This window comes from Wyeomyia smithii, chromosome 1, assembly GCF_029784165.1.
Source record: "Wyeomyia smithii strain HCP4-BCI-WySm-NY-G18 chromosome 1, ASM2978416v1, whole genome shotgun sequence".
NCBI lineage: Eukaryota > Metazoa > Arthropoda > Insecta > Diptera > Culicidae > Wyeomyia > Wyeomyia smithii.
Window position 1 is genome coordinate 134016326 of NC_073694.1, and position 27352 is coordinate 134043677.

A 27352-nucleotide genomic window follows, 5' to 3' on the forward strand; every position below is an offset into this window, starting at 1 on the left:
GACTCTGAAGAATTTGTAATTAACTGTCAGAACTTCAACAGAATACATATATCCAGCAAAATTGATAAAAACTGTGACAGTGAAGAAATCACTGTTTACTGCCAAAACTTCAATAGAATGAAAAGCGCACTAAAAATAAACGAAATACATAAACAGGTAGTCGCTTGTAATTTTTCCATTATATTAGGAACTGAAACGAGTTGGGATGCTAGTGTTAAAAATGGAGAACTGTTTGGAGACCGGTTCAACGTATTTAGAGATGATCGTGACAAGTCGTTGTCTAACAAGAAGTCTGGTGGTGGAGTGTTAATTGCCGTTTGTAATAAATACAACTCAGAAGCAATCAAATCAAGTAAATGTAAGGAGTTTGATCACGTTTGGGTTAAATGCACGGTTGGAAAGCAAGTTCACATTTTCGCTTCTGTGTATTTTCCTCCTGAAGAGGCAAAAAAAGATTCGTATGAAAAATTTTTTAATATTGCTGAAGATATTACTTCAAAATTTGAGCGTGAAACAAATATTCACATTTACGGTGACTTTAATCAACGGGCAACTAGTTTTATTATCGATGACGAAAACGAATCTCTTTTGATACCAATCATAGGTGACAATGAAACGCTTCATTCCCTGTTTGACAAAAGTGCGGCGATAGGACTTAATCAAGTAAATCCTGTAAGAAATCATTACAATTGTTATCTAGATTTACTATTTACAAACATGACTGATGATTTCTGTGTTACTGAGGCACCAGCTTCTCTATGGAAAAACGAAGCGTTTCAGACTGCCATTGAATATTCCTTATTTATACATAATAGCACCACACTGCTAGACAGCGAAATGTCCGAATCATACTTTGACTTCAAACAAGCCAACTATGAGCTTATCAAAAGCAAACTGAACTGTATCGATTGGCAAACCAAGATTTATAATTTGAATATAGAACAAGCAGTGGATAAGTTTTACGAAATCATATACGGCACATTAGAAAAGACAGTCCCAAAGCGAAAACGAAAACATACAAGCACATCAAAAAACCCAGTGTGGTTCAACAGAAAAATAATCAATCTCAAAAACAGAAAACAAAAAGCCCATAAAGTTTACAAAAGAGACAAAACCTTTCATTCATTCCAATATATAAACCTTTCATTCTACCTCTCAGTATGTGACGAATTGAACATGGAAATCAAAAGTGCCTATGATGGTTACAACACTAAGCTAGAAAATAATATAAAGTCAGATCCTAAGTCCTTTTTTAGTTTTGTCAGAGATAAACAAAAGTCGAGCAACTTTCCATCCAAAATGCATCTAGATAGTAATAATGGTCAAACTAATAGTGAAATCAGTAATTTATTTGCTGATTTTTTCCAGGATGTCTACACCACTCATGACGACAAGGATCGTGATTATCAGTTTTTCTTATACCTACCAGAGCCACTGAGAGATGTCACAGTTGATTATATAGCTCTTGACGAAGTTTTGGCTTCCTTAAATACGCTGGATGTATCAAAAGGTGCGGGACCAGATGAGCTCCCGCCAGTATTTTTAAAATCAGTGTCGAAGGAACTTACCCAACCTCTATTGTGGTTGTTTAATTCTTCCCTAGAAGGCAGCACAATACCACCAATTTGGAAAGAGTCATTTTTAATCCCAATTTTCAAAAGCGGCAAGAAATCAGACGTTAAAAACTATCGTGGAGTTGCTCTAATATCGTGCATTCCTAAACTATTTGAATCTATCATCAATCAACGTATTTTTGCACAAGTTGAAAATTTGATTTCTAGCAAACAACACGGTTTCATCAAAGGCCGTTCAACGGCCACAAATTTGTTGAATTTCGTAACTTTCACTATAAACGCAATGGATAAAGGAAATCAAGTTGAAACATTATATACTGACTCCAGTAAGGCATTCGATAGAGTTGACATCCCTCTACTGCTTTTCAAATTATCTAAAATAGGGTTTAATCCGAGACTTTTGAAATGGATTCAGTCATACTTGACTGACAGAACACAAAAAGTAAGGTTCAAAAGCAGCTTATCATCAGTGGTGAATGTGACATCCGGTGTGCCACAAGGTTCTCATCTAGGTCCGCTACTATTTATCTTATTTGTAAACGATGTAGAACATGTCTTAAGGGTACTAAACGTTTTGATATACGCAGACGACATGAAACTTTTCCTTGAAATACGTAAAGATTCTGATCTCAGACTATTTCAACGTGAAGTTGATAGTTTTCACACGTGGTGCATGAAAAGCCTGTTGAAACTTAACGTGAAAAAATGTAATTCCATTTCGTTTACCAGGAAACATAGCATAAGACAAAGAACATTCACTATAGACATGAAAACAGTTGAAAGGAGCAGTCTTGTAAGAGATCTAGGTATCACGCTCGACTCCAAATTAACCTTTGTTGACCATTACAATAACATTATATATAAGGCAAGTAATATGCTCGGATTTATTAAAAGATTCAGTTTGCACTTCAAAGATCCATACACCATCAAAACATTGTATGTTGCACACGTCAGGCCCCTGCTGGAATATTGTAGCATAGTCTGGTCGCCATATCATGATACACATATTAACCGTATAGAATCAGTACAAAAGCAATTTTTGTTGTATGCTCTACGAAAGCTACGAAAGCACTTTACCTTTACCTTCCTATGAGTCGCGTTGTATGTTAATAAATCTGGATGGTTTTAAAAAGTGACGAGAGTTCACAATGGTAGCTTTTGTTAACGATGTAATTACACAAAGAATAAACAGTCCAGAAACCTTGGCGAATTTGAACTTTTATGCTCCTACTCGTTCTTTAAGAAATAGAAACTTGTTTTTCAGTAATCAACGAACAAATTATGGAAACGAACCTCTCAATAGAATGATGTCATGTTATAACCAATATTGTGAATCAATAGATGTAACAATGAACAAAACCACACTTAGGACAATATTTTTTTTGAGGTTAGTAAGTTAAGAATGAAATATAATTAATATGGTCTACTTTTGATTGACGACAAATAAAAAAAAATGATAAGGAGAGCCACCAAATTTGCATACCTTTTCTTCAAATTTTCAGATAAATTCTAAAAAAAAACTAATCCTTCAAAACATCATCCTTCAAATAGCAGTTCATTGCTATTATCCATTACTACGACCGAAAATGAAACAAAACTCAATATAGCTGTTGAACTTGTAGGTAGTTACACTGCAAAGTGAAAACACAAGCATTTCAGTTAAAAAGACATATGTTATTTATAGTAACACTCAAAAAAAAAACCTTATTAGAAGGTTTTAAGTGTAGGCTTTACACTAATAATAAAAAGTTCGATAGCAATCGTGTAATAGGTACTACAAAATAAATTAAAATATTTAAAGAGATTGACATATAAACCATCAGAATTCACATAAAACTAATGGAGCTATAAACGTTTAAAATCTACCACATTTCCATATCGCTTGCGTAAGTAAAGGCTTTGTATGATATTACCTAATAATTTAAACATCTTTCATCATCATTGTTTTACAATGTTTCCCCAATAAATCAAGCAATTTTATAATTTAATAATTATTTTGAACCATAAATGCGAGCATCTTAGATGAAGCGTTTACGGCACCGCTGTAAGATAATATATACCACATCATGTTTATGAAACAATTAGTTGTTTATTCGATGGATGCTGAGTTTTCCCGGTGCAAATGAGCAAGTACATCTGCATATGCGAAAGCGAATTGGAGAAACTAAGGATGGAATTTATATCGATTAGTTCTCATCTAGCTCTCACCCGTGCCGTTCACGGGTAGGTCCGGAAAGTCAGTTTTATGTTTATAATATTTTGTTTCTTTGTTGAAATTTCTTGATAATTTAGTCAATTTAAATCGTTTATCAGCTGTCGCGAAGTGAGAATTTGATTACTTCAACCGTAAGTAATAGTTTGTTTATGAAATATTATGAATATTTCCTATACACTCTCACAAAAAAACTCTGTTCTCTTATAAGTTCTCTAATAATAAATTAACTAACCTCATGTTAATGTCTCTTGTGTGCCAGTGTAACCAATTTAAATTCATGAAAGCTTTTCCAATTCTATAAAATTAATAAATTATAGTTATAGTTATTATAATTACTGTTTGTAGTATCCAAAATTCTTCGAAAAACGGTTTTTGGTTTTAGCTCTCATACGATAGTAGCGTCGAATTTGATCACGTGCGTTATATTTTTTTTTTTTTTTCTTCATCTATAATTTATTTGACACGGCACAAATACAATTTAATGTTTAACGGCGCCAATTATATCTGGTAGCTTACTTTCTAAAGTATCTTAATAACTAAAAGCAAATTTTTAATCCTCGCTGCCGACTACGAGCTGAAACTAAATCTAACTTAAAGCTAGAATGTTTTGCATTAAAAGCACTGATTTGTTGTTTGATGGTTTTCCATCGCCATAGGTAAGCAGCATATTGAATATGTTCCGCTGCTGGGCCAAGATATTACGGACTGGCATATTGGGTTGTCTCCCTCGGGACCTGAGAGTATCGTGCGGGTCTAGTTGCTGTTTCCGGATCCGGGGTCTTAACGTGTTCTTGTCATTTGGTTGGATGTAGGCGGAAGGGAATAGGATTAAACTGAGGCGTGGATGGATTTCAGGAAAACTTATATAAGGGACATGTAGGATAGGTCACGGCTCGCCAAGACATCACGAACAGGAACAGCCGGCTGCCTACTTTCGGCCTGCAGGGAAGCTATTAATTTGGACCTGGCGTCACGGTGTACAGGGCATGGCCAAACCACATGCTCTATGTCGTGATAACCCTCACCACAGGCACAAATACCACTTTCCCCGAGCCCAACACGACGGAGATGCGCGTCAAACCTATAGTGATTGGACATAAGCCGGGACATCACGCAAATGAAATCCCGACCTACATCCAACCCCTTGAACCACGGGTTCGTCGATACTTTGGGGATTATGGAATGTAACCACCTTCCCAATTCCCCTCTGGTCCAAGCATTTTGTCAACTGATGATCGTATTCTGACGTACAAGTGCGAAAAATGCATTAAAAGCAATTGGTCTTTCATAAATATCACCGTTTGTTGCGCCCACCTTAGCCAAAGAGTCCGCTTTCTCATTGCCCGGTATCGAGCAGTGAGAAGGGACCCACGCTAAGGTAATCTGAAACGATTTTTCGGATAAAGCACTCAGATGTTCCCGTATTTTCCCCAGGAAATAAGGAGAGTGCTTAACATCTTTCATCGATCGGAGAGCCTCAATGGAACTGAGACTGTCCGTAAAGATGAAATAATGGTCCGTGGGCATTTTTTCGATAATCCCTAGGGTGTACTTAATTGCAGCCAATTCTGCGACGTAAACAGAAGCAGGATTATCGAGCTTATGGGAGACGGTTAAATTGTTATTGAAAATACCGAAGCCAGTGGACCCATCAAGAAGTGATCCGTCAGTGTAGAACATATTGTTGCAGTTGATGTTTCGATATTTATTGGAAAAAATTTTGGGGATCTGCTGCACGCGTAAATGATCCGGGATTCCACGAGTTTCTTCTATATCGAAAAACACAGTAGAATCAGAAGTATTTGATAAGTCGACACGATTTGGAATATTCGAAGAAGGGTTAATATTTTGGGACATGTGATGGAAATACAATGTCATAAAACGGGTTTGAGAATTAAGTTCGATTAACCTTTCAAAATTTTCAATCACGGGACGGTTCAAGACCTCACATTTGATAAGACAGGCTCCAAAAGCGGTTTTTCAATGGTAGTACTCCAGCTAAGACCCCCAAACTCATCGTATGGGTCGATTGCATGCAACCTAAGGCGATACGCAAACAACGATATTATATTCGCTCCAGTTTGATCAGATATGTGTTTGCTGCGGAGCGGAAGCAGAAACACCCGTATTCAATAACAGACAATAGCGTTGTTTGGTAAAGCCTTATAAGGTCTCCTGGATGGGCTCCCCACCATTGTCCGGTTATTGTACGAAAAAAATTCACTCTTTGTTGACATTTTTTCATCAGATACCTCACGTGACAACCCCAGGTGCCTTTAGAGTCGAACCAGATACCAAGATATTTGTGTACCAAAACCTGAGAAATCGTTTTACCCATTAATTGTGTTTGAAGCTGAGCAGGTTCATGCTTCCTAGAAAAAACTACTATCTCAGTCTTCTCCGGAGAGAATTCGATACCTAGCTGTAAAGCCCAAGCAGACAAATTGTCCAAGGTATCTTGCAATGGTCCTTGCAAATCGGCAGCTTTGGCTCCTTACAGAGATTACACTGTCGTCTGCAAGTTGTCTTATCGTGCATGAATTTGCCAGACATTCGTCGATGTCATTTACATAAAAGTTGTAAAGAAGGGGGCTTAAACATGAGCCCTGGGGAAGACCCATGTAGCTAATGCGAAAAGTTGCCAAATCGCCGTGCGTAAAATGCATGTGCTTTTCGGACAAAAAATTGTGCAAAAAATTGTTTAAAATTGGAGAAAATCCTTGTCGGTGAAGTTTGCCCGAAAGAATGTCAATAGAAACGGAATCAAAAGCCCCCTTAATGTCCAAGAACGCAGACGCCATTTGTTCTTTGCGAGCATACGCCAGCTGAATATCTGTTGAAAGCAGCGCAAGACAATCATTCGTCCCTTTGGCACGGCGGAAGCCAAATTGAGTATCCGATAGTAGGCCATTTGATTCGACCCAATGGTCTAAACGACGGAGTATAATTTTTTCCATCAATTTCCGGATACCGGATAGCATTGCAATCGGCCTATAGGAGTTGTGATCAGAAGCTGGTTTCCCTGGTTTTTGGATGGCGATCACCTTCACTTGCCTCCAATCCTGCGGTACAATGTTTTGCTCTAGGAACTTATTGAACAAGTTCAACAAGCGCCTCTTGGCATTGCCGGGTAGATTTTTCAACAAGTTGAATTTGATTCTATCTAACCCAGGCGCGTTATTGTTACAGGACAGGAGGGCAACTGAAAATTCCGCCATCGTAAAAGGTGATTCTATCGCGTCGTGGCCCGGAGACGCATCACGAACAATATTTTGCTCAGGAACAGAGTCCGGACATACTTTCCTGGCAAAATCAAATATCCACCTACTTGAAGACTCCTCGCTATCGATGACCGTTACGCGATTCCGCATTCTTCGGGCTGTGTTCCAAAGAGTGCTCATCGATGTCTCCCTCGACGTCTCGTTCACGAACCGACGCCAATATCCGCGTTTCTTTGCTTTAGCCAAGCTTTTAAGCTTGGTATCAAGCTCCGAATACCGTAAATAGTCGCCAGGTATACCTCCCTTCTGGTAGGCCAAAAACGCGTCGGATCTTTGCGTGTAGACATCGGAGCACTCTTGGTCCCACCACGGAGTGGGAGGCCGTTCTTTAATCGTTACGCCGGGATATTTCTTCGTTTGGGCTTGCAACGCGGCGTCGAGAATCAAGCCCGCAAGGAGGTTGTATTCTTCAAGTGGTGGATGATGTTGAATCGAATCGACCTCTTTTGAAATCATTTCCTCGTATAACTTCCAATCGACATTCCGTGTGAGGTCATACGGAATGTCAACTGGTCGCATGCGAGTTGACCCGTTATTAATTGAAATAAGAATAGGCAAATGGTCGCTACCGTGAGGATCGAGGATTACCTTCCATGTGCAATCCAACCGTAGCGACATCGAACATAAGGATAGATCCAAAGCGCTTGGGCGCGCTGGAGGTTTCGGGATACGTGTCATTTCACCGTTGTTTAAAATAGTCATGTCGAAGTCATCGCAAAGGTTATAGATTAAAGAGGAGCGGTTATCATTGTAAGGGGAACCCCAAGCCACGCCATGAGAGTTGAAGTCTCCCAAAATCAAACGTGGCGAGGGAAGAAGTTCTATTAAATCAAAGAGCAGCCGTTGCCCAACCTGTGCTCTGGGAGGAATATATATTGAGGCAATACAAAGCTCTTTACCTTGTATTGTCATCTGACATGCGACAACTTCGATGCCTGGAATCGAGTGGAGGTTAATACGATAGAAAGAATAGCACTTTTTAATCCCTAAAAGTACTCCTCCATATGGGGTGTCAAGGCGAATAATATCGATCAAGGCGAATAATATTAAAATCATGGAAGTTGAGATCAATATTTGAAGTAAGTCAAGTTTCACAAAGGGAAAATGCATCGCATTTGTTTCTATTTATCAAAACTTTAAACGAATCAATTTTTGGTTAAATACTTCTACAATTCCACTGTAAGACAGAGATAGAATCCTTCATATACGCAGTTGAATTAGGCATCGAAGGATACAATCGCTGCAAGGAGGGGCCATTGGGCAGTCAACTGCTTCAAAAACGATCTAACTGTTGGGAGAAATGCTGTAAGAAAAATTTTAATTGGATCGGGTACATTGAAAGTTTCAAAAATCCAGTCCACAATGTCAGAAAATTTCACTAATCCAGAGTTTGTTTCATCAACTGGATGTGCAAAAGGAACAACTGGGGTTTTAGATGTTCCTGGCAGTGCTGGGAACTCCTTCTGGGACTTTAAATTTGCAAGCCCAGGAGGAGTTTGCTTCGGTTTTTCCGCAGCACTGTTTGGTTTGCTTGTAACTTTCATTCCACTTTGAGAAATCTTAGGACCTTTTCTGGGAAGTTCAGGAGAGGAAATATTTTTCCTCTTTCTAGACTCCCCAGGATTGGCGTAAGATGTTCCCGCTGGTGAATTGTCAGAATCGGTTTCATCAGAGGACAACAGATCATAAGGGTTTGATGTAATGGGAGAAGTGGTAACGGTCTTCTTCAGCATCTCAGCGTAAGAACGCTTCGAACGCTCTTTGAGAGACCTCTTTATTTTATCCCTGCGCTGCATGTACACCGCACATGTCGAGAGCTCATGCCCACAGTGAATGCATTTTTCAGCATTTTTACTGCAGGAATCATCCGCATGATTCTCCCCACACTTGCCACAGCGTGCCTTATTGCAGCAGTCGAGACGTGGCTTGGTAGCGCTGACCCGGCGAACGTAACTCGAAACGAGTCTGACGGGGTGTATACTGTTTTGCCACCGATGATCGATGCTGACCGCAATTGCTTGCAGTCGAGCACCTTTACATCGGGACAGGTTTTGTTTTTAAAGCACTCTTTGGCACTTGCCAGTATACACTCGACGGACAGACTCGAATCGGTTATGACACCGTCGATCTTCACGTCTCGTGCGGGTATGTAAACGCGATACTCGCGTGTGAAGAACTCAGAGCAAGCTATATCGTTGGCCTCTTTCAGGTTACTGACCACGACACGGAGCTTGTTAGGCCGGACCTTGGAAATTTCGGTCACCCCCTTGTACTCCTTCGTCAGGTCTTTAGAAATCTGCAAGAGGTTCAACTGTTTCGATTTCGGTCCCGCCTTTGGCCGAAAATAGACAGTATAGCTGCCCTGGGCTCCGTCTGGGTAAAGCCTGGGGCGAGGAAGGACTGAAGAATGAACAGGGGAGGGGGTAACAGAAGGGTCAGGGTCAGAGGGGTTCGGGGATGGTGGCGCGGGAGGCGAGGGATCTACATCCATCCCGCTAAGTCTAGCGCACTAGCGCCGACAAGAGCACGTACCTTTTTACTTCTCCCTTCCAGTAAGGTTGGTTGTCCGATCGTTCGAAGTTGCAGCCGTTACAGCCAGCACCAAACAGCCACCAGCAGCGAGCCAGGTGTGAGGTCACTCCACACAGCGATACAACTCACTGTCAACTGATGGCTTCTTCTTTTTCCTCTGTTGTGTCTCGTCCACTGCTGTAGCACAATTCAGCCAGCAGCCAAATCGGCTTACGCACCAGCTGGTAGTCACGATGCGAAACAGTTGCACAAAGGCGCGACCTTGAGCCCGGATTTATTTCACTCGACCAGGCAAACAATGCCAACACTTGTTCAAAAACAGTACAAAACAGCTCGAGCCACCTTGGAACTTTTTCAGCTAGACAGTATGTATTGTTACATGACTGAAGAAGAATTTTGTAGCTTTTAAGTAACACATTTGTTGCCGAAAGGAGAAGTTTTCGTTATTTAATTCGCGTGTAGAGAAGCACAATTAGCTTAATATATTCGGTACTGGCTTAGACCAACAGGCAGTAAGAATGCTGTTGGGGCCGCGAACAAATGTGTGTGTTTCATTTCAATAGGGTACTATAGCCCTGCTCTGCTTTTGCTCTCAACCGATAAAGCATGGTTTATAAATACTAGAAAAAAAAACATGCAAAACATTACACGATGAAAATAGAGTATTGTTTATCTCTCCGATTTGAGACCGCTCCGAGAGCATTTTGACATCTCCCTTGTAGGAGAGTCAGCAGTTCCGAGCTGCTCTTCGGAAAAATCCGTTCTGGCAACCCCTCGTTTTTAATGCATCAAAAGTTTCATCTATTATATGCAAGCACAAAAATGTTGTCAAGGGGAACGTAAAAATGGTTGGTAATTATACGAATACCTGCACCGACATTCGAAAAATTGGGGATTAGCCAGTTTTTTCAATCAAACCGGTGGAATAAGAATAAATAATCATTACTAACCGTTATGTGCGTGACGATAATCATTTCATCCTATTTAGGTTTCATGAAAAAAAATTCATAGTTCACCTCAATCAATAATGATACAAACCAGTGACATCTCAAAATGCATGACGTGTTTTATTGATATCGCCTTGGAGATTTCCCATGCGAATAGTTTAAAATTTAGATTTAAACAAAAAACCGAAGGCGTACATGCTAACATTCAGAATTCGTTACAATTGCATTTAAACAAGGACAAGGTTGAAGAGTTTGACTTCAGCGGTTGAAAGCAAACAATCAGGAGTAGACGGATAGACTCCGAACTGGTAACTCATTCTTGCGAACCAACTCATATGAATGGCTTTTGGTTCATATGATTTACTTAGAATTTTTTCACACGAACCCTTAGTTTTAAGGCGCTCGGAGAACCGTGGTTCAATCTCATGACCCCTTCGTTCGTGCGCCCTTTTCTAGGAATTGGCTCATATGGACAGATGGACGACGGTTCGCTCATGAATCTATACTGCAAAGCCCTGTAAGCAAGCACACGAACATTTTACCGTGGCGTGACCCGTGATAAGTAAAGTGAAAATTTATATATTAGTGCACACACAGTTACAATCTAAGCTGTTTATCGCTTAAACCGATTCGCCAGTGAGGTATATAATATGAGAGTGTTTTCTATTATGAAACCATATGACTTATCAATTTGGTATTACGAAATCGGACATTTATCTGAAACGAACCCAAATTAATCAGTTCGCTTTTTTTCTTCAAAAATCCCAGTTGTCGTAAAGTTAGAGTAAGACATAACTTTTTTCAACTTATAGTCGTTACGAAATGAAATGCAAAATAAAATGGGGAAATGCAATGCAATCATACATCTAATGCATGAAATGTTCAGAACTGTGGTCTAATCGTGAACTTTGGTAGACCATTGGTAACACCATGAGTAACTTGTTGAATAGTTCTGATGTAACCATAACCTTCGTTTACTATACTGGCAACATTCTCTAGAAGTGAAAATAAGAACGAGCCTAAAAGCTGATTGGTCGCAATCATTATTTTGTCATTAAACTATAAAATGTAACTAGAAAACAGGGGTTACAAGGTGTACTTTGGGCAGGGATACCAGGTCATATTTTGGAATGTTTTCACATTCCGCGAAACAATGTCTTCACATCTCTTTCCACCGAGATGGCTGGGTTGAATCGGCCAAAGGCTGGAAAAATACCTACAAATCGAAAACAGTCAAGCATTTTTACCATCACCTCTGCAAAATGAAGGTCAACATTACATATCATCAATGTATTCACATATTTTTCAATGTCTTTTTTTTCTCTTGACCAACATAGAGGGGGTATGAGTAGAATTAATCGGTGTCAAAGGATTTGCACATAAATTTATTCTAAGCCATTTTCTCACTCTATGGCCCTTGTGTACCTGTGAGTATGTTGTAACCGCACAGATTTTACTTTTTTCAAGATCGACTCGTATACTGCCGGTACCCGGATAACTGTCCCATAATGAAAAACAACATGTTGAGAAAACGGCAATTTAATATTATCCGTGAATTTTCAGATTTCCAGCAATTACATCCAGAACCAATGACCATAATAGTTTCATGGCACCACAAGTTTATCGTTGAGATCAAAGAAACATGGATGGAATTGGTTTTACGTTATATAACTTGAAAAAAAGACAAAATGGGACAAAATATGCGGGTACATTTCGAAAGTACTTGCATATTTTGTCTCATCACTTATAAATTCAACCAGCAACCGGCGGTATCATTGGCAACGTAGATTGTACTACAGAAAAACAACATTGGTCTAGTTAATTAAATGACATACTTTTATATGCCTAAAATAATCCGATATATACTAATCTAGAGCAGAATTATATGTTTGCAGTTTGTACCACTATGCAGTGGGACTGTAATGCGGGTACTTTTAATATGGGACAAAATCAACTTGGTATTTTTTCCATGTTTTTCCATACAAAAGTATCAATTTTAATTTTTTTCCAGAAAATATGATAACAATTAAGTCGATTCCTGATGATAACTCAGAAGTGACGAAAATCAGTATGGGACAGTTATTCGAGTACCGGCAGTATACTGTGGTAAAATAGGACGTAATACCTTGGTGTCTGTGAGAAAGTTGTTTAATATACATCTGACACTGGACTTAAGTTCAGTGTGACGTTTCGTATTGCTGAGATGTATCGTAACGCTGTTACGTTTCCTAACGCTAGGGTAGCCAAATTACAGAATATTCATATACTATGTACTAAATGTTCGCTAGAATTATGCCTCGGTAGAGCATTGTAAGCTTTATATTATTTCATTTTTTCCTTTAAATATTTTGTTTCTGGAAATTCTGTAGCACATACCAAACCAACGATTGATTGTGAGCGTTTTACAACACATGCAATTCCGGATGGACTTTCACCACCATTCTCAGCTGAACGACCAATTTGCGAGCATCACCTGATAAAAACAATTTTGTTTACATTAGTTTGAAGACTTTTCTAAAAAGCAATAGATTCTATCAAATTAAGGTGTATTCATAGTAGACTTATAAACGAAACTTCAAAAACCAGCTTGTATCTTGCCGGTTTTATATTTGATTCTTGGGCAAAAACTGTTAGTTCGATTTTGAAATACAGCGTAGTTTGGAAAACTGATTAAATGTGTGTGCTTGTGGGCGGGTGTATGATATATGTCCTGAACTTTGCACTCCCGATCAAATGATTATAACAAACGGATAATACAAATATATCTCAACTGGATAGAAATAACAAAGCCTGTAATATTTTTGATATGCCAGAATGATAAAAGGTTTATCAGCTGTCGCGAAGTGAGAATTTGATTACTTCAACCGTAAGTAATAGTTTGTTTATGAAATATTATGAATATTTCCTATACACTCTCACAAAAAAACTCTGTTCTCTTATAAGTTCTCTAATAATAAATTAACTAACCTCATATTAATGTCTCTTGTGTGCCAGTGTAACCAATTTAAGTTCATGAAAGCTTTTCCAATTCTATAAAATTAATAAATTATAGTTATAGTTATTATAATTACTGTTTGTAGTATCCAAAATTCTTCGAAAAACGGTTTTTGGTTTTAGCTCTCATACGATAGTAGCGTCGAATTTGATCACGTGCGTTATATTTTTTTTTTCTTCATCTATAGTTTATTTGACACGGCACAAATACAATTTAATGTTTAACGGCGCCAATTATATCTGGTAGCTTACTTTCTAAAGTATCTTAATAACTAAAAGCAAATTTTTATCCTCGCTGCCGACTATGAGCTGAAACTAAATCTAACTTAAAGCTAGAATGTTTTGCATTTAAAGCACTGATTTGTTGTTTGATGGTTTTCCATCGCCATAGGTAAGCAGCATATTGAATATGTTCCGCTGCTGGGCCAAGATATTACGGACTGGCATATTGGGTTGTCTCCCTCGGGACCTGAGAGTATCGTGCGGGTCTAGTTGCTGTTTCCGGATCCGGGGTCTTAACGTGTTCTTGTCATTTGGTTGGATGTAGGCGGAAGGGAATAGGATTAAACTGAGGCGTGGATGGATTTCAGGAAAACGTATATAAGGGACATGTAGGATAGGTCACGGCTTGCCAAGACATCACGAACAGGAACAGCCGGCTGCCTACTTTCGGCCTGCAGGGAAGCTATTAATTTAGACCTGGCGTCACGGTGTACAGGGCATGGCCAAACCACATGCTCTATGTCGTGATAACCCTCACCACAGGCACAGATACCACTTTCCCCGAGCCCAACACGACGGAGATGCGCGTCAAACCTATAGTGATTGGACATAAGCCGGGACATCACGCAAATGAAATCCCGACCTACATCCAACCCCTTGAACCACGGGTTCGTCGATACTTTGGGGATTATGGAATGTAACCACCATCCCAATTCCCCTCTGGTCCAAGCATTTTGTCAACTGATGATCGTATTCTAACGTACAAGTGCGAAAAATTCATTAAAAGCAATTGGTCTTTCATAAATATCACCGTTTGTTGCGCCCACCTTAGCCAAAGAGTCCGCTTTCTCATTGCCCGGTATCGAGCAGTGTGAAGGGACCCACGCTAAGGTAATCTGAGTAGATTTTTCGGATAAAGCACTCAGATGTTCCCGTATTTTCCCCAGGAAATACGGAGAGTGCTTAACATCTTTCATCGATCGGAGAGCCTCAATGGAACTGAGACTGTCCGTAAAGATGAAATAATGGTCCTTGGGCATTTTTTCGATAATCCCTAGGGTGTACTTAATTGCAGCCAATTCTGCGACGTAAACAGAAGCAGGATTATCGAGCTTATGGGAGACGGTTAAATTGTTATTAAAAATACCGAAGCCAGTGGACCCATCAAGAAGTGATCCGTCAGTGTAGAACATATTGTTGCAGTTGATGTTTCGATATTTATTGGAAAAAATTTTGGGGATCTGCTGCACGCGTAAATGATCCGGGATTCCACGAGTTTCTTCTATCATGGATGTATCGAAAAACACAGTAGAATCAGAAGTATTTGATAAGTCGACACGATTTGGAACATTCGAAGAAGGGTTAATATTTTGGGACATGTGATTGAAATACAATGTCATAAAACGGGTTTGAGAATTAAGTTCGATTAACCTTTCAAAATTTTCAATCACGGGACGGTTCAAGACCTCACATTTGATAAGACAGGCTCCAAAAGCGGTTTTTCAATGGTAGTACTCCAGCTAAGACCCCCAAACTCATCGTATGGGTCGATTGCATGCAACCTAAGGCGATACGCAAACAACGATATTATATTCGCTCCAGTTTGATCAGATGTGTGTTTGCTGCGGAGCGGAAGCAGAAACACCCGTATTCAATAACAGACAATATCGTTGTTTGGTAAAGCCTTATAAGGTCTCCTGGATGGGCTCCCCACCATTGTCCGGTTATTGTACGAAAAAAATTCACTCTTTGTTGACATTTTTTCATCAGATACCTCACGTGACAACCCCAGGTGCCTTTAAAGTCGAACCAGATACCAAGATATTTGTGTACCAAAACCTGAGAAATCGTTTTACCCATTAATTGTGTTTGAAGCTGAGCAGGTTCATGCTTCCTAGAAAAAACTACTATCTCAGTCTTCTCCGGAGAGAATTCGATACCTAGCTGTAAAGCCCAAGCAGACAAATTGTCCAAGGTATCTTGCAATGGTCCTTGCAAATCGGCAGCTTTGGCTCCTTACAGAGATTACACTGTCGTCTGCAAGTTGTCTTATCGTGCATGAATTTGCCAGACATTCGTCGATGTCATTTACATAAAAGTTGTAAAGAAGGGGGCTTAAACATGAGCCCTGGGGAAGACCCATGTAGCTAATGCGAAAAGTTGCCAAATCGCCGTGCGTAAAATGCATGTGCTTTTTGGACAAAAAATTGTGCAAAAAATTGTTTAAAATTGGAGAAAATCCTTGTCGGTGAAGTTTGCCCGAAAGAATGTCAATAGAAACGGAATCAAAAGCCCCCTTAATGTCCAAGAACGCAGACGCCATTTGTTCTTTGCGAGCATACGCCAGCTGAATATCTGTTGAAAGCAGCGCAAGACAATCATTCGTCCCTTTGGCACGGCGGAAGCCAAATTGAGTATCCGATAGTAGGCCATTTGATTCGACCCAATGGTCTAAACGACAGAGTATCATTTTTTCCATCAATTTCCGGATACCGGATAGCATTGCAATCGGCCTATAGGAGTTGTGATCAGAAGCTGGTTTCCCTGGTTTTTGGATGGCGATCACCTTCACTTGCCTCCAATCCTGCGGTACAATATTTTGCCCCAGGAACTTATTGAACAAGTTCAACAAGCGCCTCTTGGCATTGCCGGGTAGATTTTTCAACAAGTTGAATTTGATTCTATCTAACCCAGGCGCGTTATTGTTACAGGACAGGAGGGCAACTGAAAATTCCGCCATCGTAAAAGGTGATTCTATCGCGTCGTGGCCCGGAGACGCATCACGAACAATATTTTGCTCAGGAACAGAGTCCGGACATACTTTCCTGGCAAAATCAAATATCCACCTACTTGAAGACTCCTCGCTTTCGTTGACCGTTACGCGATTCCGCATTCTTCGGGCTGTGTTCCAAAGAGTGCTCATCGATGTCTCCCTCGACGTCTCGTTCACGAACCGACGCCAATATCCGCGTTTCTTTGCTTTAGCCAAGCTTTTAAGCTTGGTATCAAGCTCCGAATACCGTATATAGTCGCAAGGTATACCTCCCTTCTGGTAGGCCAAAAACGCGTCGGATCTTTGCGTGTAGACATCGGAGCACTCTTGGTCCCACCACGGAGTGGGAGGCCGTTCTTTGATCGTTACGCCGGGATATTTCTTCGTTTGGGCTTGCAACGCGGCGTCGAGAATCAAGCCCGCGAGGAGGTTGTATTCTTCAAGTGGTGGATGATGTTGAATCGAATCGACCTCTTTTGAAATCATTTCCTCGTATAACTTCCAATCGACATTCCGTGTGAGGTCATACGGAATGTCAACTGGTCGCATGCGAGTTGACCCGTTATTAATTGAAATAAGAATAGGCAAATGGTCGCTACCGTGAGGATCGAGGATTACCTTCCATGTGCAATCCAACCGTAGCGACGTCGAACATAAGGATAGATCCAAAGCGCTTGGGCGCGCTGGAGGTTTCGGGATACGTGTCATTTCACCGTTGTTTAAAATAGTCATGTCGAAGTCATCGCAAAGGTTATAGATTAAAGAGGAGCGGTTATCATTGTAAGGGGAACCCCAAGCCACGCCATGAGAGTTGAAGTCTCCCAAAATCAAACGTGGCGAGGGAAGAAGTTCTATTAAATCAAAGAGCAGCCGTTGCCCAACCTGTGCTCTGGGAGGAATATATATTGAGGCAATACAAAGCTCTTCACCTTGTATTGTCATCTGACATGCGACAACTTCGATGCCTGGAATCGAGGGGAGGTTAATACGATAGAAAGAATAACACTTTTTAATCCCTAAAAGTACTCCTCCATATGGGGTGTCAAGGCGAATAATATCGATCAAGGCGAATAATATTAAAATCATGGAAGTTGAGATCAATATTTGAAGTAAGTCAAGTTTCACAAAGGGAAAATGCATCGCATTTGTTTTTATTTATCAAAACTTTAAACGAATCAATTTTTGGTTAAATACTTCTACAATTCCACTGTAAGACAGAGATAGAATCCTTCATATACGCAGTTGAATTAGGCATCGAAGGATACAATCGCTGCAAGGAGGGGCCATTGGGCAGTCAACTGCTTCAAAAACGATCTAACTGTTGGGAGAAATGCTGTAAGAAAAATTTTAATTGGATCGGGTACATTGAAAGTTTCAAAAATCCAGTCCACAATGTCAGAAAATTTCACTAATCCAGAGTTTGTTTCATCAACTGGATGTGCAAAAGGAACAACTGGGGTTTTAGATGTTCCTGGCAGTGCTGGGAACTCCTTCTGGGACTTTAAATTTGCAAGCCCAGGAGGAGTTTGCTTCGGTTTTTCCGCAGCACTGTTTGGTTTGCTTGTAACTTTCATTTCACTTTGAGAAATCTTAGGACCTTTTCTGGGAAGTTCAGGAGAGGAAATATTTTTCCTCTTTCTAGACTCCCCAGGATTGGCGTAAGATGTTCCCGCTGGTGAATTGTCAGAATCGGTTTCATCAGAGGACAACAGATCATAAGGGTTTGATGTAATGGGAGAAGTGGTAACGGTCTTCTTCAGCATCTCAGCGTAAGAACGCTTCGAACGCTCTTTGAGAGACCTCTTTATTTTATCCCTGCGCTGCATGTACACCGCACATGTCGAGAGCTCATGCTGACTCTCCCCACAGTGAATGCATTTTTCAGCATTTTTACTGCAGGAATCATCCGCATGATTCTCCCCACACTTGCCACAACGTGCCTTATTGCAGCAGTAGGCGGCGGTGTGGCCTAACTGCTTACAATTCAGGCAGTTCATGACGCGAGGCACATATAATCGCACAGGGAGACGAACCCGGTGGATCGAGACGTGGCTTGGTAGCGCTGACCCGGTGAACGTAACTCGAAACGAGTCTGACGGGGTGTATACTGTTTTGCCACCGATGATCGATGCTGACCGCAATTGCTTGCAGTCGAGCACCTTTACATCGGGACAGGTTTTGTTTTTAAAGCACTCTTTGGCACTTGCCAGTATACACTCGACGGACAGACTCGAATCGGTTATGACACCGTCGATCTTCACGTCTCGTGCGGGTATGTAAACGCGATACTCGCGTGTGAAGAGCTCAGAGCAAGCTATATCGTTGGCCTCTTTCAGGTTACTGACCACGACACGGAGCTTGTTAGGCCGGACCTTGGAAATTTCGGTCACCCCCTTGTACTCCTTCGTCAGGTCTTTAGAAATCTGCAAGAGGTTCAACTGTTTCGATTTCGGTCCCGCCTTTGGCCGAAAATAGACAGTATAGCTGCCCTGGGCTCCGTCTGGGTAAAGCCTGGGGCGAGGGGGGACTGAAGAATGAACAGGGGAGGGGGTAACAGAAGGGTCAGGGTCAGAGGGGTTCGGGGATGGTGGCGCGGGAGGCGAGGGATCTACATCCATCCCGCTAAGTCTAGCGCACTAGCGCCGACAAGAGCACGTACCTTTTTACTTCTCCCTTCCAGTAAGGTTGGTTGTCCGATCGTTCGAAGTTGCAGCCGTTACAGCCAGCAGCACCAATACAGCAGCACCAAACAGCCACCAGCAGCGAGCCAGGTGTGAGGTCACTCCACACAGCGATACAACTCACTGTCAACTGATGGCTTCTTCTTTTTCCTCTGTTGTGTCTCGTCCACTGCTGTAGCACAATTCAGCCAGCAGCCAAATCGGCTTACGCACCAGCTGGTAGTCACGATGCGAAACAGTTGCACAAAGGCGCGACCTTGAGCCCGGATTTATTTCACTCGACCAGGCAAACAATGCCAACACTTGTTCAAAAACAGTACAAAACAGCTCGAGCCACTTTGGAACTGTTTCAGCTAGACAGTATGTATTGTTACATGACTGAAGAAGAATTTTGTTGCTTTTTAAGTAACACATTTGTTGCCGAAAGGAGAATTTTTCGTTATTGCTTTCTGAGTAACAAGGAAAAAATTCGCGTGTAGAGAAGCACAATTGGCCTAAAATATTCGGTACTGGCTTAGACCAACAGGCAGTAAGAATGCTGTTGGGGCCGCGAACAAATGTGTGTGTTTCATTTCAATAGGGTACTATAGCCCTGCTCTGCTTTTGCTCTAAACCGATAAAGCATGGCTTATAAATACTAGAAAAAAAAACATGCAAAACATTGCACGATGAAAATAGAGTATTGTTTATCTCTCCGATTTGAGACCGCTCCGAGAGCATTTTGACATCTCCCTTGTAGGAGAGTCAGCAGTTCCGAGCTGCTCTTCGGAAAAATCCGTTCTGGCAACCCCTCGTTTTTAATGCATCAAAAGTTTCATCTATTATATGCAAGCACAAAAATGTTGTCAAGGGGAACGTAAAAATTGTTGGTAATTATACGAATACCTGCACCGACATTCGAAAAATTGGGGATTAGCCAGTTTTTTTAATCAAACCGGTGGAATAAGAATAAATAATCATTACTAATCGTTATGTGCGTGACGATAATCATTTCATCCTATTTAGGTTTCATGAAAAAAAATTCATAGTTCACCTCAATCAATAATGATACAAACCAGTGACATCTCAAAATGCATGACGTGTTTTATTGATATCGCCTTGGAGATTTCCCATGCGAATAGTTTAAAATTTAGATTTAAACAAAAAACCGAAGGCGTACATGCTAACGTTCAGAATTCGTTACAATTGCATTTAAACAAGGACAAGGTTGAAGAGTTTGACTTCAGCGGTTGAAAGCAAACAATCAGGAGTAGACGGATAGACTCCGAACTGGTAACTCATTCTTGCGAACCAACTCATATGAATGGCTTTTGGTTCATATGATTTACTTAGAATTTTTTCACACGAACCCTTAGTTTTAAGGCGCTCGGAGAACCGTGGTTCAATGTCATGACCCCTTCGTTCGTGCGCCCTTTTCTAGGAACTGGCTCATATGGACAGTTGGACGACGGTTCGCTCATGAATCTATACTGCAAAGCCCTGTAAGCAAGCACACGAACATTTTACCGTGGTGTGACCCGTGATAAGTAAAGTGAAAATTTATATATTAGTGCACACACAGTTACAATCTAAGCTGTTTATCGCTTAAACCGATTCGCCAGTGAGGTATATAATAAGAGAGTGTTTTCTATTATGAAACCATATGACTTATCAATTTGGTATTACGAAATCGGACATTTATCTGAAACGAACCCAAATTAATCAGTTCGCTTTTTTTCTTCAAAAATCCCAGTTGTCGTAAAGTTAGAGTAAGACATAACTTTTTTCAACTTATAGTCGTTACGAAATGAAATGCAAAATAAAATGGGGAAATGCAATGCAATCATACATCTAATGCATGAAATGTTCAGAACTGTGGTCTAATCGTGAACTTTGGTAGACCATTGGTAACACCATGAGTAACTTGTTGAATAGTTCTGATGTAACCATAACCTTCGTTTACTATACTGGCAACATTCTCTAGAAGTGAAAATAAGAACGAGCCTAAAAGCTGATTGGTCGCAATCATTATTTTGTCATTAAACTATAAAATGTAACTAGAACACAGGGGTTACAAGGTGTACTTTGGGCAGGGATACCAGGTCATATTTTGGAATGTTTTCACATTCCGCGAAACAATGTCTTCACATCTCTTTCCACCGAGATGGCTGGGTTGAATCGGCCAAAGGCTGGAAAAATACCTACAAATCGAAAACAGTCAAGCATTTTTACCATCACCTCTGCAAAATGAAGGTCAACATTACATATCATCAATGTATTCACATATTTTTCAATGTCTTTTTTTTCTCTTGACCAACATAGAGGGGGGTATGAGTAGAATTAATCGGTGTCAAAGGATTTGCACATAAATTTATTCTAAGCCATTTTCTCACTCTATGGCCCTTGTGTACCTGTGAGTATGTTGTAACCGCACAGATTTTACTTTTTTCAAGATCGACTCGTATACTGCCGGTACCCGGATAACTGTCCCATAATGAAAAACAACATGTTGAGAAAACGGCAATTTGATATTATCCGTGAATTTTCAGATTTCCAGCAATTACATCCAGAACCAATGACCATAACAGTTTCATGGCACCACAAGTTTATCGTTGAGATCAAAGAAACATGGATGGAATTGGTTTTACGTTATATAACTTGAAAAAAAGACAAAATGGGACAAAATATGCGGGTACATTTCGAAAGTACTTGCATATTTTGTCTCATCACTTATAAATTCAACCAGCAACCGGCGGTATCATTGGCAACGTAGATTGTACTACAGAAAAACAACATTGGTCTAGTTAATTAAATGACATACTTTTATATGCCTAAAATAATCCGATATATACTAATCTAGAGCAGAATTATATGTTTGCAGTTTGTACCACTATGCAGTGGGACTGTAATGCGGGTACTTTTAATATGGGACAAAATCAACTTGGTATTTTTTCCATGTTTTTCCATACAAAAGTATCAATTTTAATTTTTTTCCAGAAAATATGATAACAATTAAGTCGATTCCTGATGATAACTCAGAAGTGACGAAAAACAGTATGGGACAGTTATTCGAGTACCGGCAGTATACTGTGGTAAAATAGGACGTAATACCTTGGTGTCTGTGAGAAAGTTGTTCAATATACATCTGACACTGGACTTAAGTTCAGTGTGACGTTTCGTGTTGCTGAGATGTATCGTAACGCTGTTACGTTTCCTAACGCTAGGGTAGCCAAATTACAGAATATTCATATACTGTGTACTAAATGTTCGCTAGAATTATGCCTCGGTAGAGCATTGTAAGCTTTATATTATTTCATTTTTTCCTTTAAATATTTTGTTTCTGGAAATTCTGTAGCACATACTAAACCAACGATTGATTGTGAGCGTTTTACAACACATGCAATTCCGGATGGACTTTCACCACCATTCTCAGCTGAACGACCAATTTGCGAGCATCACCTGATAAAAACAATTTTGTTTACATTAGTTTGAAGACTTTTCTAAAAAGCAATGGATTCTATCAAATTAAGGTGTATTCATAGTAGACTTATAAACGAAACTTCAAAAATCAGCTTGTATCTTGCCGGTTTTATATTTGATTCTTGGGCAAAAACTGTTAGTTCGATTTTGAAATACAGCGTAGTTTGGAAAACTGATTAAATGTGTGTGCTTGTGGGCGGGTGTATGATATATGTCCTGAACTTTGCACTCCCGATCAAATGATTATAACAAACGGATAATACAAATATATCTCAACTGGATAGAAATAACAAAGCCTGTAATAGTTTTGATATGCCAGAATGATAAAAGGTACAGAATTATATCAAATTCTGTTATCATACAGTTGAATGTTCAAAAGTGTGTATTTCTGAGGTATATTAATAACAAAATTTGTTATTCAATTAACAAAATATTGTACATTCTAACAAATTTTGATCTTTTCCTGCCATAAACCTTAGCTTGCTATAATTTGTAATAATCAGTAAGGAATTTTGATAGAAATTTTGATATTCTAACTATTAACGAGACCAAGTTTAGAACACAAGTTGATACAAAAAGTTCGTAACAAAATATCAAGATTAGTTATAATCCAGATATTTTTGATTGATCGGGCTAACATTTATTTATCTATTTATTTCCATACACCACGCACAAAATATTTTACACGTTATAATTACCGGAAAAGTTATGTGAATATTTTCCTCTGTCATTTTCATGTAGATTTTACGTGATTGTCATTTGAGTTCATCATGAGCTGGGAAGATGGTTTATCCTGTAAATCTTATTCACTAGACATATGCATTTCATGTGAGTTTCACGAAGAATTTAACTACCGGTAAAGTGAAAACCATTTGATTGTCTGACTCAACGTTTTATACAACGTATAATTTTCAATTGTGGTTTCCCAAATTCGTATTCAGAAATTATCCAAATATGTTGCTTGATAAGTCGCACGGGCATGCAAAATCGCCAATTCGTAAATTAATTAAACGACATACAAAATGGCAAAATGATATTGCGACATTCGCTGGCGATCATCACTGTTAGCTGCAACTGTTTATGTTCAGCAAATTCCTCACAATTTGAACTGAATCTGTGTGAAATCTCGATGCCGGATTCTTATGGTTTTTCTAAAGCTCACTCATTGGGAAGTCATCGGGGAATTCCTTTCATGTTCAAAGGCGAATTAGACAACAGCTTCGCCATTTTGACCTCTGTGTATTTTCCGTATTTTCGCACGGAGAGTTCACGCGATACTTCATTCTGTTTTACGTTGCCAGGTTGACGTAGATGCTACCTAATAAAACATAGTATGCATGTGATTTTCACGTAGAGGTTATGTTTGTCACATAAATCGTGCAAAATGACAGAAAATGAATAAGTACAGGAAATTTCACGTAACAATAACGTGAAAAATATTTTGAGTGAGTGTTATCCCAGCTCGCAATAACTTTTTTTTCTTTTTGCGTTTCTTAACATGATTTCACAAGATGCCACTGAAATCAGATTTAATATGGGACAAGCTAAACCAACGTTTGGCACAAGTTGATCGCTCCAAGAGATCATTTTTGGCTATTATATTTATTCATCTTCGCCAAGATGGAAAAATAGTCCGAACTGTTGGTAAGTAAACGGAACTATTTTTCAAACGAACATTTCCAAGGTATTTTGTTATGTTGTTAATTTTTTTATTCTTTTCCCAGTTTTGGACTGCAGTGCACTCAAAATAGAAGAAATAGAATCGGGATCATCATTTACAGCAACATATCCTGCCGAACGGATCGACGCATCTATCGAAATCGACGACGATGATTTCTACTCGGTTGCAACTAAGCAAACTACCTTTTCCTCCCTTATGAAACAGGTATTTAACACAAAGAAGCGTCAATTTCTTGTTATGCGCAACTATTTTCTCGCTGTTCCTATCTAACATTGAGAGACTCTCTTTGTTTACTTTCTCTTTGATCAATAATTATGTTATTTTTCCATATTTCATAACACTCAATGCATAGTAAGCAAGACAATATTACTATCTCTCGATTAAGGGGAAGAAAGCTTAGAAAATATATATAATGACGACGTAATTAACGAAACAAAGTGAGAGAGGAGAGAATCTGTCATTGTTACTTAGGTCCTTTTGAAAAATTACGCGAGAAATGACGCTAGTAATGCGTGTTGGTCGATTTTGATATATCTGAAACGCGATGCACCAAGCTAAAACATAAGGTGAACAAAATACTGTGACACGTTAACACTTTTAGTTGTGTTGAATGTGCCAAATAATCGTCATTTCCGGGAAGTGTCACTCTTCGAATTTCATTCGAAGCAAATGGTGCACGACTTAAGCGCATCGAGAGTTGAAATAACTCTACGGAAATACTGTTCTGAATGAAACAATGCACACTGTTTTCAAAGCTGCAAAAACGTGATCGAAATTATTTTGACCCAAAAAAATATATTTTAGAGCCATAGTGTCATCAGTAAAGTTGTTCCATGAATTATTCTCCATGTTATAGTAGTTACAGTTTTGTGATCAATCCACTTAACAGTAAAAAGCGAATTTTACTCTTTTCATTTTTGCATATAAAAATTCATCGTGTTCGACAAAGTTGTAACACATTTCATAAGAAACAACTTTGTCAAAGACACCATACTTCTACTGTCTATTTTAATAGACTTATGTGAAGTTTTCTACAAATTGCCACTTAAAATCAATTTTTTCAATATAACTTTTAGCAGTGATTTTCTACAATTTTTCAATTTTCTATAATATTGTTTCCTATAACAAAACAAACAATTTCTTCGAAGGAAGTTTTTTTATCTCACATATTTTTTAGTTATTGACGATTTCTACTTAAATAAAGCACTAATTCACACTAATTACTTTTTACTCAAAAAAATTGGTTTTGGAGCCATAGTGTCTTCAGCAAAGTTGTTTTTTAATTATTCTTCATTTTATGAAAGTTAGAATTTTGTGATTAATCTACCCAAAAGAGATAAACGAATTTTATTTTTATCGTTTTTGCATATAAAAATCCACTGAGTAAAGTTTTAGCATATTTTATAAGAAACAACTTTGTCGAAGACACCGTATTTCTATCTGCCAATTCGAACGAACTATTGTGAAGTTTCCTCTAGAATATCCCTAAAAATCATTTTTTTCATATAACTTTTTATAGTGCTTTTCTAAAATTTTTCAATGTTCTACAATGTTTTGCAGCACAATAAAACACACGAGTTCACCGAAGGAAGCTTATTTTTATCTCTCATAATTATATAGTTATTGAAAATTTCTATTAAAATAGTGAACCACTTACAGATATAAACACAGGAGACAGCGAGAGACGAATACCTATATCTGGATTGAATGATGTTTTAGTTATACTGTAATATAGAAATGGTTTAGTCTGCAGATATTTGCAGATTTTGAAAATATCTGTTAGTAAATTAATGCATTATTTTAATAAAAATCGTCAGTAACCAGAGAAATATGTGAGACAAAAATAAACTTTCTTCGCAGACATTGTTTGTTTTTCTATAGCAAACAACATTGTAGAAGATTGAAAAATTGTAGAAAATCACTACTAAAAGTTATGTTGAAAAAACTGATTTTCAGTGGCATCTTGTAGAAAACTCCGAATAAGTAGAAGTATGGTGTCTTTGAATTTTTATGTGCAAAAATAAAAAAAAGTGAAATTCGTTTGTCACTGTCCACTTAGATTAATCACAAAACTGTAACTTCTATAATATGAAGAATAATTAATGTAACAACTTTACTAAAGGCACTGTACTGTGGCTCTAAAATCATGTTTTTTTGGGTCAAAATAATTTCGATTTCGAAGTTTTCGCAGCTTTGGAAACAGTGTGAAAGGCCGTGATTTATTTTGTCTTTTAAAAGACGGTAACTTCGATTTTACCGATTGTCCGCGTGTAGGAAGGCCAAAAGTTTTTCGAAGACGTTGGATTGAAAGAATTGCTCAATGAGGATTCATTACAAATGCATGCTTCGGTATTATGAGTTATTCGCCAAGCCGTTTCCAAGCGAATGTGTGTTTTTTTAAGTTTCATTCTATAAAAAAGCAGTGAGAACTTAGATGCGTACCTATATTCAGCTCCCACCTAATGTTTAAGAAAATGATACTAACATTAACATTTTGTGTTTTTTAATTGCAGGAGAAGGTAAAAGTCCAAGGCAACCCGGAATGCTTCTTGAAACTGGACGAAAAGTTTAAGTAAAATGTACTACAAAAAAGAAGATGCACTTTTGGATGGCACAACAGCAAAAATAATACTAAGACGGAGTAACTTTGCTCATAATCACTGAGATTTACTTTATTTTACACATTGAAGCATGCACATCACATTTATTACATTAATAACCACCATTCAACAAATAATGTATTGTTGAATTAAGCACACGATCATTTGCGTATTAGTTATGCTAACAGACATACCATTGCTTCAGTTTATATCCTTAATAAGTGTACCCGTTTTCCTGTAGTAAAATTCCTGATCAAAAACTCTATCGAAATACAATTACATGTAAAAAAATGAATGTCATGCCTTTTTTAGTGAAGACTAATTGTAACTCTTAGTTTAAGTTATTTGCTAAAATATATAGTGTGAGACTCCTCAACTCGAGTATTTATTTTT

At 38.9% G+C, this 27352-nt stretch overlaps 1 protein-coding gene across 2 annotated transcripts; it reads left to right on the forward strand.

Annotated features, from left to right (window-relative positions):
* The first annotated feature begins 3747 nt into the window (after positions 1–3747).
* LOC129717932 (uncharacterized) lies at positions 3748–27335 on the forward strand. 2 transcript variants are annotated; one of them, XM_055668222.1, is made up of 4 exons: positions 3748–3920; positions 24190–24322; positions 24403–24563; positions 26873–27335. In XM_055668222.1, exons 2-4 carry the CDS (start codon positions 24190–24192, stop codon positions 26933–26935), a joined length of 357 nt encoding a protein of 118 aa, XP_055524197.1. In that variant the 5' UTR covers positions 3748–3920; the 3' UTR covers positions 26936–27335. The 2 variants fall into 2 exon arrangements, with proteins under 2 accessions (XP_055524197.1, XP_055524198.1); XM_055668223.1 differs by lacking the exon at positions 3748–3920 and adding an exon at positions 13270–13415.
* Positions 27336–27352: the final 17 nt, after the last annotated feature.

What these genes read in the sequence shown, in the direction of transcription:
- LOC129717932 (XM_055668222.1), top strand. Translation starts at nt 24,190, where the DNA reads ATGCCACTGAAATCAGATTTAATATGGGACAAGCTAAACCAACGTTTG. An exon ending in AAAAATAGTCCGAACTGTTG is followed by an intron (nt 24,323 to 24,402) that starts GTAAGTAAACGG and finishes TTCTTTTCCCAG; the next exon opens with TTTTGGACTGCAGTGCACTC. An exon ending in TTTCCTCCCTTATGAAACAG is followed by an intron (nt 24,564 to 26,872) that starts GTATTTAACACA and finishes TTTTAATTGCAG; the next exon opens with GAGAAGGTAAAAGTCCAAGG.